The following is a 17,886-nucleotide window of genomic DNA, read 5'->3' as shown; positions in this document are numbered from 1 at the left end:
ATAGCCCTACTAATCACAGGTCAGTTTACCCTGTTAGACATGGCCCATGATTGCATTTTTATTTCTTTCACAAAAAGACCTCCTAAAAGTAGACTAATGTTTCAGTGTAGATGACTGAGCATTTTTATAGAGCAAGCCTGATTTTCAGAGAGAGTGAGAGTGTGAGTGGAGGAAGGAGACACAAAAAAAAAAAAAAATCACACACCTCAAAAGAAAGGAAAAACAAAATACTGATACATGTTGATACATTTTCATATTAAAACCTTTTGAAATTAGCCTCTGGTACTTGGATCTGCTGTTTTTATTTAAAAGGATTTTCATTCTGGGATATTAGCGCCCAACTATTCTTTGTCATTTTCACATCTTTTCAGAACAAACCCTCATATACATTTGAGCAACTCTGAGAAATGAAGTGCTTTAGGCTGATACAGCCACATAACTGCAGTAATAAATGTTGCAGCATAAGCTATTATGTTTCCATTCTAAATAATTTTCATTATAATTCACTTCTGAGAATTAGATGGAAAGAGAGCAGCTATAGTCCCAGCATTAAAATGATTTCCAAGGTAAAGTACGATATTGGCCAGTCTGCCCATAGGATATATGACCATGCAGACAAAAGCAGAATCCTCCTACTCTAGAGACTATTTCCACAAAAGTGGTTCAAGCCTTACTTTCTTTTCTTTCTGAGTTTAATTCATGAAAGGATGGGTGGGCCAGTGACTGGCACCTGAGCAAACAGTCTGTATAAGTACCTGATGAGTAGATTGCCACCCTGTCAATTCCCCGGTCCTCTGCCTGCAGCTGCTGTAAGAACACTCCAACAGAGTCTGAGATAGGCTTAAGTGTGAACTGGCAACGCTCACGCCGGGATGGAAGATTCACAGAAATCACAGGTAATCCGTTTTGGTAAACCACTGTTACTTCTAGGGAAAAGAATATTAGATTCAAGACAAACTACTTCTAAATATGCAGTACAAGACAGAGCTTTGCCACATCCTATATCTTATCTGCCTGGTGTAGACAGGGCAAGGGTGAGGGGTGGTTAAAATTAGAATTTAAGTCAAGAGTTTTAAGTTACTGTTTATTGTGCTTATGAAGAGCTGAGATATCAATATCTGTGTCAACTCATCATATGTGGAATAAAGAGTGCATCAAATATAATTTCTCACATCTGAGTACTGAATGTTATCCAAGGTTCTCCTTTCCCACAAGTTCACAGAATCTATTTAAGTTTTTGGTACTTGGTTGGAAAAAGCAAAGTGCAGTATGTTTTTTGAAGAGTGTACAAAGTATAGCTGTTAGACAGAAGTACATGGTAATTTACAGGAGTAGAAATAGACCAGTTTAATTTCTGTTTTTATGAATCAACAAAACACTTGGTGCTGTTCAATAAAAGATACCACCCACAAAGATCCTTACCTTAACTATCACATCTACAACATCACTCCACAACTTCCAGAGAACCAGAATCCTCATTTCAACTCAGATCAAATGTATTTTTGTACTGAATTAATACATTTACAGAAAGTAGGATTAGTTGGTATACTGGTACCATGGAGACAGTATTCAGCCTAATGCTTATTGGTAGCTATATATCACTCAAATTAATAGGGACGGGTGAGAACAATACTTTTTACAGACAACTATTTCATATGCCAAGGTACTGATAAAGACATATTTTCAAACACTTAGATATTTTAGCTACAGAAGGATTTGAGACATATCTTGTCTCCAAATACAGGATCAACCTTTTATTTTTAACAGTGCAGCATTAACATTGTGTTAGGGACTGTTCGCATACAGGAACAGAGCCCTGGAAAAGGGAGAAAAAGAGTAAAACCAAATGCCCTTCAATACCATCATTATTAGTTAACCAAGTTTTCCAGATACAACAGGTGCTGACTAACAATGTCTATAGTCTTAATAAAATATGACATAACTAATTCCTTCTTGCTGCTTTGTGTTTTCCTAATATAAAAATGCTTAGAGGTGTTTTTCCCCCTCAGTGTACAGCATTTATCATGTCCAAAGGTACAGTTGCATATCCTTATGAACACACAAGCCTACTCCAATATTAATTTACCTACTGGTGTCTTATTTCTGGTACACACAGAAATTCACTAATTTAAATAAATTACATTGATGTAGCTTTCTCATCTGGACATATTTTAAAATCAGTTTAAATGCTGCTAACAGAAACTGGTTTAATGCCTACACCAGCTTTCAGCCACAATTTTACAATAAAGAGTTAATGATTACATTCACTGGAGAGGGAAAAAAGAGTCAGTCATGTTCATCGGGGAAAAGTATAAGTCAGTACAAAGGCAAGGGGTAAAGCACCCATGGTAATGATTATAAGGTCCAAGAGCTCCCCTAACACATCAAAAGACCATGCTGTTGCTGTAACTGAGCTATCATGAATCTCTAGCAAATAGACCATAATCCTCAAGCACCAAGCTAAGAATACTTAACAGTAACATAAATACTTATTTGCTACAACTGAGAAAACCTACTCAGCCATGAAGTAAAATATCTTGATACACCTCCCCCCAACTAAAAAAGATGACAAGCCTGTAATAACATGACATTTTTATATTGCACAAATAAAGGACTTGTTAGTGAGGTAGGAATGACCCGTTTCAAGAATTCAGAAGCAATACAAATACTTACTGAAACTTATTTTGCAATTCAAATTTTGTAACAATATTATTTACTAATTAATCATATTACTGCTTCATAGATGTCAAAAACTAGTTCCTTGGACCATATTCAATGAATTACTGCCAGAACACAAACTTCCCCTCTCCTTGAGGGTAATTTTTATAAGGTAAATTTACTTCTCTAGGTTAGGCAGACTGCAGACCAGGGGAGGGCAGTACTTCATAAACTAACGTGTTCATAGAGGCATATGGTTAAATTCCTTGGCTTTTAGAGAAAAGCATCTTTGGGAAAACCAGAACTTTCATATCTTTCTATTCCAATAAGTGCTTGGAAATATCTTCCCATCAACTCCAAACGATTTGCGAGCTGCCTTTGGATAAAATCCAGCATTTAAAGTTCTGGGATTTCTATGAGCTAGATTATTTGATCAATTAAGCTAGTAATTGTTTTGCTAAGTTTTATTCAGCTTTCTTTTTCTGACTTTACTAAACCTCATCAGGGTATTCAGATGTACAATTTAAAAAAAACAAACAAAAAAACCCCCAAAAACCAGTGAAATGTCATAGGTTTAATACTTTGCTTGCTCTGCTAAGAAAATGAGGTTACTGGCTGTTGATTATGACATTTATATGCAAAGTGTGAGGTTGGTCAAAATAAACTCATTTAAGCAGTTGTAAAATAGTCCTGCCCGAATTCCACTGACTTCCTAAAATGCTCTATTTTTTCAGAAACCAGTATTTGCACTGCAATGAAAGGAAGCAATATATAACTTCTTTTCAAGTTAAAATTCTGTCAGATTTAGAAGATAATGGGTCACATACAGGCTGAGTGAAGGGACTGCCTCAATGAAGGAAAAGGACTGACTACATGAAGGAAATTATCTGTGAAATTCTTCCATTAGACCCTGCCTTTCACTATTAAATTCAGAGTTAGATACAAGCTGCAATTAATTGCATAAGTTTGCACAGTGAAGAGTTTGTATTGCTTTAAGTCCTTAAAGGTGGAAAAGGTAGATAGATGCAGAGGTGTAACAGGGCAGCTCTGTGTCTGGGACAGATTTGGCTATGGCTATTTTTCTCCCATTTCTCCCAAAGGCTGCGCTTGGTGCTGCTGGCCCTCAGTTATGCTACTGGATGGATCAATCTGAGGGACACAGTTGGTATTTATCAGCTGGGAGATTAAATTAATTCTCTCAGGTTTACATGTTTGTTACCATATCTCTGCTTTTGGGTCTGGCAACAAACATGAGGGACAAAGAAGGCATTCTCTTTTCCACCTGAACACCCAATCCTGCCACTGAGAGGTTTCCATCTAACTTTTACATACCACAGAACTAACATTTTAAATAGCTAGTGATTTTTTGGCACCTGAAGTATGATACCTTACAGGGATCCAATTTTACAGAAAGAATTCAACAACTATGAAACTGGTCTCTGAAAGGCTGTATGCTTGAAAAATATTTTGGGGGGCACAGCTTAGGATGACTAGTCATTTCTGAAAATTTAGAATAGAGCCAAATGTATCAAATGAAATTCATCTGGGAGAGCACCGTTTATTTGAACCATGTATAATTTTAAATTCTATGCTAGCAACTATTTTAACTTATTTACAATTTTGACATGGCTATAAAATGTTTGTGCTCTCTTCTACATAACTGTTCGGGCAATAAAAGTCTACAGGAAATAGGCTAGTATGAGCTAAATTAATGATTTTCTAATGTAAAATATTGCTTTGAAAGGAATTTATGATTGGCCAGTCTTTTTACAGAAGGAAAATAATATCTCCACTGGTCTTGTGGTCAGTATGTGTACTGGCATGCACAAAATGGAATACAAACTTTTATACGTGATCACAGCAAACTACTGTGTACTGGATCTTGTTTAATCTCAACAATGTTTTAATGAAAATCATAGTTTGATATCATAGCTAGTTGACTTTGTCCATCATCAGAGTTTAGGATGGAAAACAGTCTCATACCATGTGAATGCTGGCAGTCTTCTCATAGTCTCCCACTATTACACTACTATGAAATATAGCATTACTGTTGCTAGCACTGATGGAAGTATGTACTACCAGAATTGTCACCACCATTTTGCCTAATCCTATTCGAAATCACTCTACACGTCAGTGATAAAAATTCAGGCAATGGATCTATACTAGAAGTCCTACTGTTGCTAGCATAGATGAAAGATGGTTCAAGAATTTCCAGTGTAATTTATACAACTAGGAAAGCACCATAATTCAAGTGGATCAGGGCTGATTGGTAACTGTAGGTCCGGCCAGGTCAAACTGTTTTGGAGGGGATAGACTTGGGGCTCTTTAGCCTGGAGAAGTGCAGGCTCAGGGGTGATCTGATGGCCACCTATAAGTTTATCGGGGTGACCACCAGTTTCTCAGGGAACGTTTGTTCACCAGAGCGCCCCAAGGGATGACAAGGTTGAATGGTCATAAACTACTGCGAGACCATTTCAGGCTGGACATGAGGAAGAATTTCTTTACTGTCCGAGCCCCCAAGGTCTGGAACAGTCTGCCAGCGGAGGTGGTTCAAGCACCTACATTGAACACCTTCAAGAGCAAATTGAATGCTTATCTTGCTGGGATCCTATGACCCCAGCTGACTTCCTGCCCTTCGGGCAGGGGGCTGGACTTGATGATCTTCTGAGGTCCCTTCCAGCCCTAATGTCTATGAAATCTATGACTTGGACTTCTCAATAGTCCTGACACAGACTGAAGAAGTAACACTATCATACCTTTGGTTAATAGTTAACTGATGAGATGTTCCGTACTGGCTGGGCTACCTTCACCATGCCCAGGCTTTTGATCACCTTGTAGCACATGAGTATGAGGACTGACAGGCAGAATCATGAAGAAAAAAATATTTATCACATTACTTTGGATTACTCTTTTAAAACATTTATACTTACATAGAGTACAAGTCAAAAAGGTAATTTAATATACATGTTATTTTGCTTGTACATTCCATATAATTACTTCAAGAAATAAAGATTGAAATACTACATACAATGTGAAAAAGAAACTAAAATCAGAATTCACAAAATCATATCAAGGTAGAGCTAGGAGAGACCTCCACAAGTTATCTAATCCAACACCTGGCTCAAGGAGGGTACTCCTGACTAAACCATCCCAGTCAAGTTTTTATTTCACTTGCTTTTTAAAGTATTCAAGGATAAGAGATTCCACAACCTCTCTGGGTAGCCTATTCCAAAGCTTAATCACCCTCACAGTGAGAAAATTTTTCCTAATCTCCAAACTAAATTCCCTCTGCTGCAGCTTGAGTCCATTCCTCCTAATCCTGTCCCCTACAGCCATAGAAAAAATACCAAAATTCCATATTCATCCTCTTCATGCCCTTCAGGTATTTGAATACTTATCAACAGGGATCCAGGTTTTCTGTTTTCCATGGAAAACTGGAGTAAACAGCAGATGTTACCTTTTGCCGGAGGCAAACGCAGATTGTTTTACTAAGAAACCCACGGATTTTCCAGTCTTGCAATGAGGCCGTTGGCAGGCTGGAAGAGCGGGGCTGGCTTTCTGCAGTGGCGTGCACCCCCAGGTGGGGTGGGGGTGGGGACCTGCATCCCCTGCCCCCAATCTGTGTGCAGGGCAGGCCCGGGCCATGTGCATAGGCTTCTGCCCTACTGCCCTCTCCCGGGCCTCTGCAGCCCAGCAGGTGTGATTTGGCGTGGTCGGGCACAGCAGGGCCGCACAGAGAAGCTGCTTGCAGCTGTAAGCTTCGCGCTGTCCTGGCAACGCGTGTCCTGTGTACAGGGCTGCTTTGAAGGGTGCAACCTCGTGTTGCTGCCCTCACTGCAGCCCTGCATGCAGAAGTCGTTTTGCCAGGGCGATGCAGAGCTTACAGTGGCAAGCAGTTTCTCCGTGTGGCCCTTCTGTGCCCTGTGTCATGCCCACCAGGCTGCAGAGGCCCTGGGGGAGGGCAGCAGGGCAGAAGCCCATGCTCACCCAATGCATAGATCTGAAGGGTGTGGGTCCCCGCTGCTCCTTTCAGGAGTGTGCACCATGGTAGGGAGCTAGCGCCCCCCCGCAGCAGGGGCTGTGGGTGGGTGACAAGGGGCACCAGCAAGGCTGTGGGGGAGAATGGGAAGGGCTGGGGGGGACCGTGGGAAGCCTTTAATTTTAATCACAGATTGGGGGGCGGGCGGAAGGGTTGTGTGTGTGGTTTTTCGGGGGCTTTTTTGAGAATTTGCATTTTTTTTAAGCAGAGACTGCAATTTTATATCAAGGAAAACCAGAATCCCTGCTTATCAAGTTTCACCTCAGTCTTTTTCTCCATACTGAATCCCAGCCTTTCCTTATAAGTCTTGCCTCCAAGGCCTCTAACCATTTCTGTCACTCTCCCCTGGACTCTTCCTAATCTGTCCACATTTTTCATGAAGTGCTTGACCCAAAGCTGGACACAACTCCAGGTGAGGACTTACTAGTGCCAAATACAGCAACACAATCACTTCCTTTGATTTGCAAGAAACATTCGTTATTACAACCCAGTACACTGTCACTTTTTTTTTCTTCCATCAAGAGCACACTGTTGTGTCATTCAGCTTATGGTCTACTACAACTCCTAGATCCCTCTCTGCAGAGGTTTTATTCTGCACACTCAGAGCCCAATCTTGGTTGATGCCTTTGTCTTCCACAAATTGCAAATAAATTTGTATCTGAAAAGCAGCAATTACCTTTTCTCATTAGCAAACTAGATTATCTGGGACAAGCATTTCTATCTATGCTTTACTTGTGGTACATGAACACCAAGCAGAGACTAATGTGGGAGCTGTTTCTACTTTATGGTATGCATTTTGTCATACCAAGGTTTTCACAAAGTGTTACCTTCTTTAACAAAATAGTCCTTAGCCTTACAGTACACACCATGACACCAAAAAATATGATTTCTGAGCAAGCGTTAAAGCCTTTGTTCTTACATAAAAAGTGTGAATAGTTTTAATAATGAATGCATTATGAAGGCCAAGGCCAAGTATTTCCAGCCACTGGAATGTAAATGGCATAATTGGAGTTTATGACGTATACAGTACCTACGAGTATCAGAAACAACTTAGAATTTTTGCAGGGCAGTTAAGTTCTTCTCTTAAACCTATTATTTGTAAAAAACAGATACTGGAAATACTTCTTTTGTAAACTAATTAAATCTTTGCTAAAATTACTTTTAGCTTGTCTACCAACTTAATAAAAGCGCTGGTTAACGAAATACTTCTGGCTGCTACTTGCAGTTTAGAACACTTGTTGTGTTGCACGTTTTGACTAACACAACTACCTTTTCTAGGAAGTTACTTCAAATGTACTCTCCAAAGATTGTATTTTTTTAAAAACACACAGCTACCTGAAAGATCTCTCAAGGACCTGTGTTAATGCCATATCTGAATTCTCTCCTATTTAGGATGTGGAGGAAGAAAGGAGGGGAAAATCCTATGGATGGATTTATTACTGATTTTAGCTTGGAACTACACGGATGAATTGTTGAAAATTTCAGATTCTCTCCTTTGACTTCTAAGCACGCATTTCACTGCACGTACATAAACCCGCAGTTTAAATGGTCATTCCAACCTGTATAATAAATATACTGCACTCCTTAAGATTCTGGCATGTAGGCAACCTGTTATAAACATGATGCAGGTGCCTCTCTGACGTACTATTATTCAACCACTGTTTAGAAGGCGTGCCTTATTTTCAGTTTATAACTTGAAAATTTTTCAATGCCAGTTTTTAATCTCTTGGGATGTATAGCACATCTGTTTCCAGGTAAAATACAGTTTACCGATAAGTATGTACCGAGGGAAAAGAAAGGGAGTTACTGATTACTTACCCCCCATTAGCTATTTCACATGATACAGATGTTCTGGAAGGAATAATGTAACAGAAGCAGAAGCCAGGGGATATTTGGGAGGTACAAAGATCAAGAATGGAGTACAAGTAAGGTTGTGATGCACTTGTTTTGGTGGGGGGGGTGGCGTTTGTTTTACTTTTAAGAACCAAGTTTGCTTTAATGACATAGTTACAGAGAAATCTGAAAGAAGGTATGCGAGTGACTTTTAAAATTCCTTGTTCTCATGGTCTATTGAAGTGGGGGGAAAATATGATTTCTGAGAAGTTAACATAGTGCCCTCTGTAAAGCCAACAACTACTCTCTCTTCTCAAGCCAAGAAAAGCAAACGATGTTGAACCAAGATATTTCTAGCTTTCTCCCTCCCTTCTTCCCAGAAGAAGGGTACACTACAATGACTAGAATATAACTAGGGAATACGCAGAGGAATGGGCAAGAAAAGGAGAAGCAACCCTTGGAAGATGTTACGTGTGTATTTTTCCAAACCTTCAGCAATGTAAAGGGTAGGGAAGCACAGCATTTTTCTTTCAAAGCAAGCCACTCCATGAATAGCATTTTGTACCACTGCTACATTAACATTTTATTTCCTTCACCTTTTACGGCCTGTGGAAATGACCTGGATTATATCCTGGGGGAAGGGACAAAACCACCAAGAAGGGGGAAAAAGTCAAGTCAAAATAAAACCAAGAAGTATTTGCCCACACTCACCATCAGAGGGCACTACAGTACTGCAATAGACTACTCTCAGACTGAGCCATGGAGGAAGCCTCTGGTGTACCTAGAAAATACAAACACAGCAAAATGGAATCATTAATGAAGGACAAATGCCAGGTTATGCCACTCTGTCAGAATCACATCCTACTGTTACCTCTTCCCCCGCCTTCCCCCTCATCCAAATGATTCTGAGCCAGGCATCCCCCCTCCTATCCAGCACAGGGGTAACCACAAATCAAAAGCGTTTGTCAAGAACAGCTTTTTTTTTTTTTTTTTTGGGCCATCTGTTATCCAGTAGGGATTTCCCCCCTGCCAAATTCATCTCTCATGATTTCTGCCCATCAAACCACATGGTATGGGAAGAAATAAAAGGAGGAAAGAGTAAGAGGACAGCTTAGGGGGAGGAAAAAAAGGCTAAACAGCCATCTTCAGTTAAAACTGAATGTTTACAAGTTAAAACTTAGGAGAACCACTGGTAGGTGTAGCAGGGTGGGGAATTCAAAAGCTAAGGCATTCAGGAAAGTGACAGAATTGTAATATAACAGAAGTAAGAGTTACAAAGAAAGATGAATTATGTAGCTTGATCTCTTTAGCAATCTTATCTGTTGCACTGATGTCCATTGTTTAACTGCGAAATATTGTTTCTTTTCATTCACGTACAGAAACACTTATCAGAAGTGGGAAGAGGACCAATATATTTTTGGTTGAAAAAACAGCATAATAATCAAAAGCAAGGCTAGAAGTAGATGGACTTGAAAATATTGGACTAAGGTAATATCAGTGCAATAGCAATTGCCCTCTATTTGGTTTCTTGTTTTCTTTTGAAAGTAGCTGCAGAGATTGAATCTTGCCCCTAAAATCCCAGCCATACCCTGGAAACATGATCACCCAGTTGAAGTACCAGATTTTTAGTGTTTTTAAAGGACATTTATATTTCTATTTAGGCAGCTTTGAAAATGACAACTAATGAAGTCAGTTTCATTTTTTCTTGCAACTATAGCTGCATTTTTAACTTCACTACTGTGTTTTTGGACTAGCAGTAAACAAAATGGTCATTAAAAACTATTAGAAACAGTCTATAGGAAATGTGTGAAACTACACCCCCCCCCCAAGCCACTTTTAAAGAAGGATATGTTTTGGGACAAATTAGATTTTACAGTGTCCCACAATTTGTTTAACCAATAATAAGGGGTGCCTAGAAACAAACACAAGTATTAGTTCCAATTAGGGTAGTGATTCTCAGCCAGGGTGATGTGGGGTACCACACAACATTAGCAATGTTAGGTGTGCAAACATGATTTACAAGATAAATTCAGAATTTTCAATTAGGAATCTCTAACATTAAAGCATTCTGACTAACCTTTCTGAATTCTTAGCAACAGAAGAGCTGCGCTAGTATTTTTCAAAGCAAGTGAAAACTAAAAGCTGACAATTTTCAAGGGGTGCCATGGGTCCAAAAAGGTTGAGAACCACTGGGATCCCAAGATGGAAACTGAATATCCACTGCTTGAACACCAGACAAAACCCCTTCACTGAGTTAAAAACAAGCGGTCATAGCCCCAGATGTCTTGGAAAAAGGCTGCATCCCTCTACCATTGCATTGCTATTAAACAGCCAAAAGACTAGAAGTGCACTAGAAGTTCCAGAGGTCAGAAGCTGGACAGCTCATAAGTAAGCACACTCCTGACCAAAAGTTTGATTTATGATGCTAGGTCAAGAGAAAGACCCTTGCAATGAATGAGGTTAAAGAAAAGGGGAGCAGATTTGTTTAATTTTAATGCTTCTAAATTCACACACAGCCACAAGGTTTGCAGACTGTATATTGATGTTATTTTTAAAGCTTCCTGAAGACAGTCCTGTGTCAGTTCACTATTTTATTTTTGCTTCATTCTGTTTTAAAGGGGAACACCAAGCACTTACACCAAACACTTTTATTCCCTTCTCCCCTTATAGAAGTTATATTCTATTTTAGAGACACCAGATAACAGAGGTCATTACTTTATCTTTGTAGGACAGCATCTAATGAAGTAAGCTCTGTTTATGAAAACTTGTTATATATATCCATTGTAGTTAAGACTTGCACCTTTATAGACTATCTGGACTTCTGCCTAGTCCTAATAGGTGACAACTATTGAAATACTCCTAAAAATCTTTAGAGCCCAGTTTATTGTTACCACACACACAGTTTTCGTACCATTGTTTAAGAACGTCATAATCACTAGCACATTGTCCATCAAGAATAACAAGGGTGAGGGGCAGCAGGAATGGAACACCACCACCCACCACCCTGCGGCACCGCCTCCCAGGAGTGGGGGTGAGCAGGGGAGCTCGCCCCGCCCTCCCCTCAGTCAGTACCCCGTGCGCCCCCCCAGCCCTGTTCCTCAGAGGCAGCGGAGCACTGACACGATGGTGGGGATGGGGGGGGGGGGGGAGGAGAGGGTGCAGGGCCAGTGCTGCTGGCCTCACCCCTCCACGCCTGCTGTCACGACATCACTCTGCACTCTGATTGGTTGTTTCACTAACCAATTAAAGTGCCTGCAAGAGCATTACAGACAGGCAGATTAAGATTTCATAGACATTAGGGCTGGAAGGGACCTAAGAAGATCATCGAGTCCAGCCCCCTGCCCGAAGGACAGGAAGTCAGCTGGGGTCATAGGATCCCAGCAAGATAAGCATTCAATTTGCTCTTGAAGGTGTTCAATGTAGGTGCTTGAACCACCTCCCATGGCAGGCTGTTCCAGACCTTGGGGGCTCGGACAGTAAAGAAATTCTTCCTCATGTCCAGCCTGAATCAGTCTCACAGTAGTTATGACTGTTCAACCATGTCATCCCTTGGGGCGCTCTGGTGAACAGACGTTCCCTGAGAAACTGGTGGTCACCCCTGATAAACTTATAGGTGGCCATCAGATCACCCCTGAGCCTGCACTTTTCCAGACTAAAGAGCCCCATGGCTCTCAGCCTGTCATCATAAGGTCTGTTTTCCTGACCTCTGATCACGCACATGGCTCTCCTCTGCACCCTCTCAAGCTTCTCCACGTCCTTTTTGAATGGTAGAACCCAAAACTTGGATGCAGTACTCCAGCTGCGGCCTCAACAAGGCCGAGTATAAGGGGACAATGACGTCCTGGGATTTGCTTGAGAAGCGTCTATGGATGCAAGCCAGCGTTTTGGTCACTTTATTAACTGCAGAATCACATTGCAGGCTCATATTCATCTTGTGGTCAATAATGATCCCCAAGTCTCTTTCTTCCGTAGTGCTAGCCAGTGTAGCACCACCGAGCCTATAAGGATACGGCAGGTTTTTCTTCCCAAGGTGGAGAACCTTGCATTTTTCAGTGTTAAACACCATCAGGTTCTCGTCCGCACATTCGCTGAGCCTGTCCAGGTCAGCCTGGATCACCTGCCTGTCTTCTGGTGTGGATGCTTTCCCCCAAAGTTTGATGTCATTGGCGAACTTGGCCAGTCCGCTTCTGATTCCAATGTCCACATCATTAATGAAGATGTTGAACAATACGGGTCCAAGGACAGAGCCTTGGGGGACCCCACTGGTCACAGGACACCATGATGATTGACTTCCATCAATTACTACCCTCTGGGTCTGACCAGGGAGACAATTTCCCAGGCAGCGGATCATGGTGGACCCAAGGCCACAATTGGCCAGTTTCGCCAAGAGGTGATCATGGGATACCAGATCGGAGGCTTTTTTGAAGTCAAGATATATGACATCAGTCTCTTCTCCCTTGTCCAGGTGATAGGTCACCTGGTCACAGAAGGCAATGAGATTAGTCAAGCAAGACCTACCTGCAACAAACCCGTATTAGCAATCCCTCAGGATGTTGGCATCGGCCAGCCCATTAAGGATGGCCTCTTTAATAAACTTTTCTAAGCTCTTCCCCAGGATAGAAGTCAGGGTGATGGACCTATAGTTAGCCGGATCCACTTTCCTCCCTTTCTTGAAGATAGGCACCACCATTGGCCTTCTTCCAGTCTTCGGGCACTACATCAGAGTGCCAGGAGTTTTCAAAGATCCCTGCCAGAGGCTGGGCTATGATGCTCGCCAGCTCCTTGAGTACCCTGGGGTGCAGATTGTCAGGGAAGACTGACCTGAAGGTATCCAGCTTCTCAAAGTGTTCCTTCATGAGGACAGCATTGACGGAGGGCAGGGATCTCCCTTAGGCAGACATCCCTGTCCTGTGGTGGGCATGGGCATCCCATGGGACTGATGAAAGACCGACGCAAAGTACCCATTTAATAGGTTGGCTTTTTCCTGGGCGTCAGTTGTCAATTGCCCCATCTGGTTCATCAGGGGTCCAATGTTGCCCTTGCTTTTCCTCCAGCTCCCCATATATCTGAAAAAGGACTTTTTATTGTCCTTGATGCTCGAAGCTAGTTGGCGTTCAGTTGCAGCTTGGCTTTCCTGGTATGCTCCCTGCAGGACTGGACCAGTGCAGAATAATCCTCCTTGGAGGTGAATCCCATCCTCCATTCTTTGTAGGCCTTTCTTTTTAACCTCAGGAGGTCTGCTAGGTCCCTGGAGAGCCAGGGGGGCTGCTGTGCCCTCTTGCCTTTCCTCCGAGATGGAATAGCATTAGCTTGTGCATTGAGGATCGCTCCCTTGAGGAGCAACCACTCTTCTTGAACTCCCCTCTCCCTGGGGTCGTGGTTCCTTAGGGCCTCACTGACAAGCCTCCTGAGCTTGTCAAAGTCGGCTTTCCTGAAGTCAAGGACTTCCGTGTTGCTGACTGACTTGCCAATTTTATGGCAGATGGTGAAGGTAATCAGCTCGTGGTCACTGTCACCCAGCTTCCCATCGATCACTAGGCCGCCGATTAGGTCATCCCTAGTAACCAGGTTGAGCAGCACTTTACCTCTCATTGGCCCATAGACTTCTTGAGTCAGGTAGAGGTCATCCACACACGAAAAGAAGCTTTGTGACTGCTTGGATTTTGCTGAGTGATTCTCCCACGAAATGTCTGGGTAATTGAAGTCACCCACGACAACCATGGTCCTGGAGCACACAGCCTCAGCCAATTCCCGGGTGAATTCCTGGTCAAGCTCCTGACTTTGGGTGGGAGGTCTGTAGGAGACTCCCACTGTTCTGTCCCCTGTGCTGTGTTCCCCATGAATTTTAACCGAGGTCTCCAGTCGTCCATCCTGGTCACCAACATCAGATTGCAGGGACGCGTAGCTGTCCTTGACATAGAGAGCTACACCCCCGCCCCTTTTAACTACACGATCCCTCCTGTACAGGGTATAGCCATCTATACCTGTGGTCCAGTCATGGGTGGAGTCCCACCAGGTACGCATCCCTGCAAGCCCTTTATTATACAAAAATGTTCATTGCCATGGTATCTTGTATGATGTGATTATATTAAACAGGGTGGTTTCAAAGTGGCAGCTAGAGAGATTTCAACTCCAGGCAATAAGCACACAACAGGTACAGCCTGGCTCTAGAAACTTTTTTCTGCTTTCAGGAAAAACATTCCTCAAAAGGAAAAGGAAAATAAACAAATGGTGGTGGGTATTAGGGTTGTGCAAAGCTTCAGTCACAGATTCAGTTCGGCGGAGATTCAGCCCAATTTCATGGCCAAATTTCCAAATTGAATCAGAGGACCCTTTAATCTCTCCAAATTCATTCAGAATCAGAAAGATTTGGAGATTTGAACATAGACACAGCTTTAAATGTTTTTTCTACAAACCTCTAGGTAGCAGGTGGCTCGTGAGTACTGCGATGCTGGGGTGCATGGAGTGTCCCAGTGAAGAGCAGGGGGCTCCCCAACACACTCAGCAGCAGACCCAGAAGTGGACCAGAAGCACTTCTGGTCCACTTACGGGTTTGCCGGGGCGTGGACCAGGAGGCCCCCCCGCTCTGGTTCAACTTCAGGTTCACCACTGAGCACGTGGAAGGCCCCCTCACACTCTTGTGGAACACTTCATCCACCCCAGCATCGCAGCATTCATGCGCCAAGCTAGTACCCCAAGGTACATAGAAAAAACAATTTAAAGCTGTATCTATAGCCGAACCGCTGATTCTCTGAATTAGCGCTGAATCTCCAGATTCAGACTAATCAAATCAGGGACAGTGAACCAAACCAACAAACTGAATCACTGTCCCTGATTCAGGCCAAATCCGAATCAAATATGGTCCGCTTCACACACCCCTAGTGGACATGTTGAAAGATGGGGTATTTCATCACTTGCTGTTAGATGGGTGCTCAACCCCTGGCCTGTGGAGCAGATGCAGACCCTGGAGCCATATCATCTGGTCCGCAGGGCTCCTCACAGATCTCATGGGGAGCCCTGCAGGCCACAGACTTGCATGCTAGATTGGGCACATGGGGTGGACCAGGACCCAATCCTGGCATGTGGAGGCATCTTGGAGCCTAGTCCAGCCTGCAGACCAGACCTGTGCCATTCACTTAGCCCACCTGGTTAAAACTCTGAGCACCAAACACTTTGGACACTAAGGATAGTTAAACACTTAACTTTCATTCCACTAGTAAAGACTGCAAGAAAAGGCTTCAGGGCCAAATACACAAAGGTATTTAAAGCCTTTAACGCTCATTTATTTCCTAGTGAAATCAACAGGAATTAGATGCATAAAACTTGTGCAGATCTCAGTCTTGGGATATGAAGAAACTGAAGGACAGTAATTCACTTTTCACATGCATTTAATCCTTGCCCTTGCTAAGTTATTCAGAGTTAAGAGTTTCACTGTAGAGTTAAGCGTTCCAGGGGCTCCCTTCTATTAAGTTAAAAAAGTGGTAGTGCTGACTGACCAAAGGATTTTTAAATTACAACTCTACCTAATTCTACCTTGACCAGTGTTAGATATCCAACAGTAAAAATGCCAGCACTCAGTTAGTACTTATGCTACAGCAATGGTAGAAGATGCTCAAGAAGCTTAACAGTTGTGACAACTTTGAGGCAACCAGCATAAAGGTTACTTGGCACGATCATTTACATGCTGTAGAAATTCATCCCACAGAATCTGAGAGGAGTCTACCTCCATATTTCACACAGACTATAAAATAAGATAACGACTTTTGGTTATTAAGTTTGGAGCTTGATTCAAACCAGAGACAAAAGTTTAAGTGACAGGTGCAAATTTTTCTTGTAAACAAGCTAGTACAAGTAAGATAAGTTGACTGTCAGTCCTGATGGTTCCTAATACATGTAGGTAATGACTTTGTGCTCAACACCCAAACTTTCAACTATTTGATTAGAACTCTTAAATCTGAATGCAGCACATGTGTTCTGCGGAGGAGGAGGAATACACAGGATTTACCAAATCAAATTAAGATATTTTACATCTCTGAACCAATTAATTTGTAAGGGGCCATTCTGCCCTGCCTTACGCCTTACATCATAAATAGTGTCACATTTCTGGGAATGTATGCAATACCATTCATTCCAGCAACAAATATGAGAAGCCTGTGGAATCCACAGCTATGTAAAATCATATCCAAGCCAGTTAATTTGCATAATCAGCACAATTCACTTTTTTTAAACCCAATTTTCCATCGTGTAAAACAGAACCTTTTTTTCCTGCCTTTGACACTGCTTAGCTTAAAACCTGCTACCTAGAATCTTAGTGATACAATAAAAATGCAGAAGGGGGCCTACAAGTGCCACACACTTACCTACCAATCTAGTGATAAGCTAGGTAACACAATATGGTCCTGAACTTATACTTCACTGCCTCTTCTCTACTTCAGCTAATCATGGTATCATATGGTCCAATGCATGCACTTCAATCACTGCTATGTGGAATTACTTAAATGCAAACTTCTAAATCCTAATTACTACAGAACAGTATTAAGTTATACAGCACAGAAGCTTTAATGGATCTAGCACTCTACATTTTGTTTTTTCCCTGCACATTTTACCTTAGAAGGCACAAACAAATGTTTCAGATTGATCATACAACCCTATGAAAATCTATAAGCTTTGAGGTGCAGCATATCAAAGCAAGCCACAAAATATTCTGGTATTTCTCTTTTGGTACCACAAATTGCAGAATTTAAGCACTGAATTTAGAAAACACTAACTTGCTCTTACTGCTGAAAATAAAACATTGCAAATATGAACTAATGCTGTTCATATCATATATGAACTCAAACATCTGAAAGGGAAAATACAAATATGCATGCTAACAGCACAGATCTGGCCCGTTCATCTCAGTTAAGTATTGGCTTGTCACCTTAACAGCTAAGTCATTAATGTTCACTCTCTCACTACCAATCACTTTAGCAGAAACATACAGATAATTTGCTTATTCTGTGCAGAGGGATAATCAGATACGCAAGGTCATCTTGTCCATTCTTCAACTGATGCAGGATTATTCTCCAGCACTTCATTCATCCACCACTTTTCACTATATTAAATTGAATATGCTATTCAGATTTTTAGCATCACACTTACTCCCATAGTATCTGACAACTCTGCCACTTCCCTATGAAAACTATCCCATGTCTAAACACCACACTGTTGGAAATTTCTCCCAGCTTTAAGTTGCTTTGTTTTTTTTTAAGTGTTATCCTATTGCTCCTTGTTACAACCAATAATCAAGATAGAATCATAAGGAAGGAAGGGGAAGTTATCATACATGGGGCAGGGTGTTGAAGAACAGAAGGAAT

At 41.8% G+C, this 17,886-nt stretch overlaps 1 protein-coding gene across 2 annotated transcripts in view; it reads right to left on the bottom strand.

Moving 5' to 3' along the window:
• MCU (mitochondrial calcium uniporter) overlaps nt 1-17,886 on the bottom strand; it is a 151,107-nt gene that overhangs the window by 11,295 nt on the left and 121,926 nt on the right. For both annotated transcript variants that reach the window (XM_090057828.1, XM_090057829.1), the window contains exons 2-3: nt 9,242-9,311; nt 756-926 (exon numbers count right to left, since the gene is read on the bottom strand). In XM_090057828.1, coding sequence (XP_089913954.1) covers nt 756-926; nt 9,242-9,311 — 241 coding nt within the window. The remainder of the gene's footprint in view (nt 1-755; nt 927-9,241; nt 9,312-17,886) is intronic.

Source organism: Crocodylus siamensis, chromosome 7, assembly GCF_052110815.1.
Source record: "Crocodylus siamensis isolate JL-2025a chromosome 7, ASM5211081v1, whole genome shotgun sequence".
NCBI classification, from domain to species: domain Eukaryota; kingdom Metazoa; phylum Chordata; order Crocodylia; family Crocodylidae; genus Crocodylus; species Crocodylus siamensis.
The sequence above is the reverse complement of the archived record's forward strand: the minus strand, read 5'-3'. Positions and strand labels throughout refer to the sequence as shown.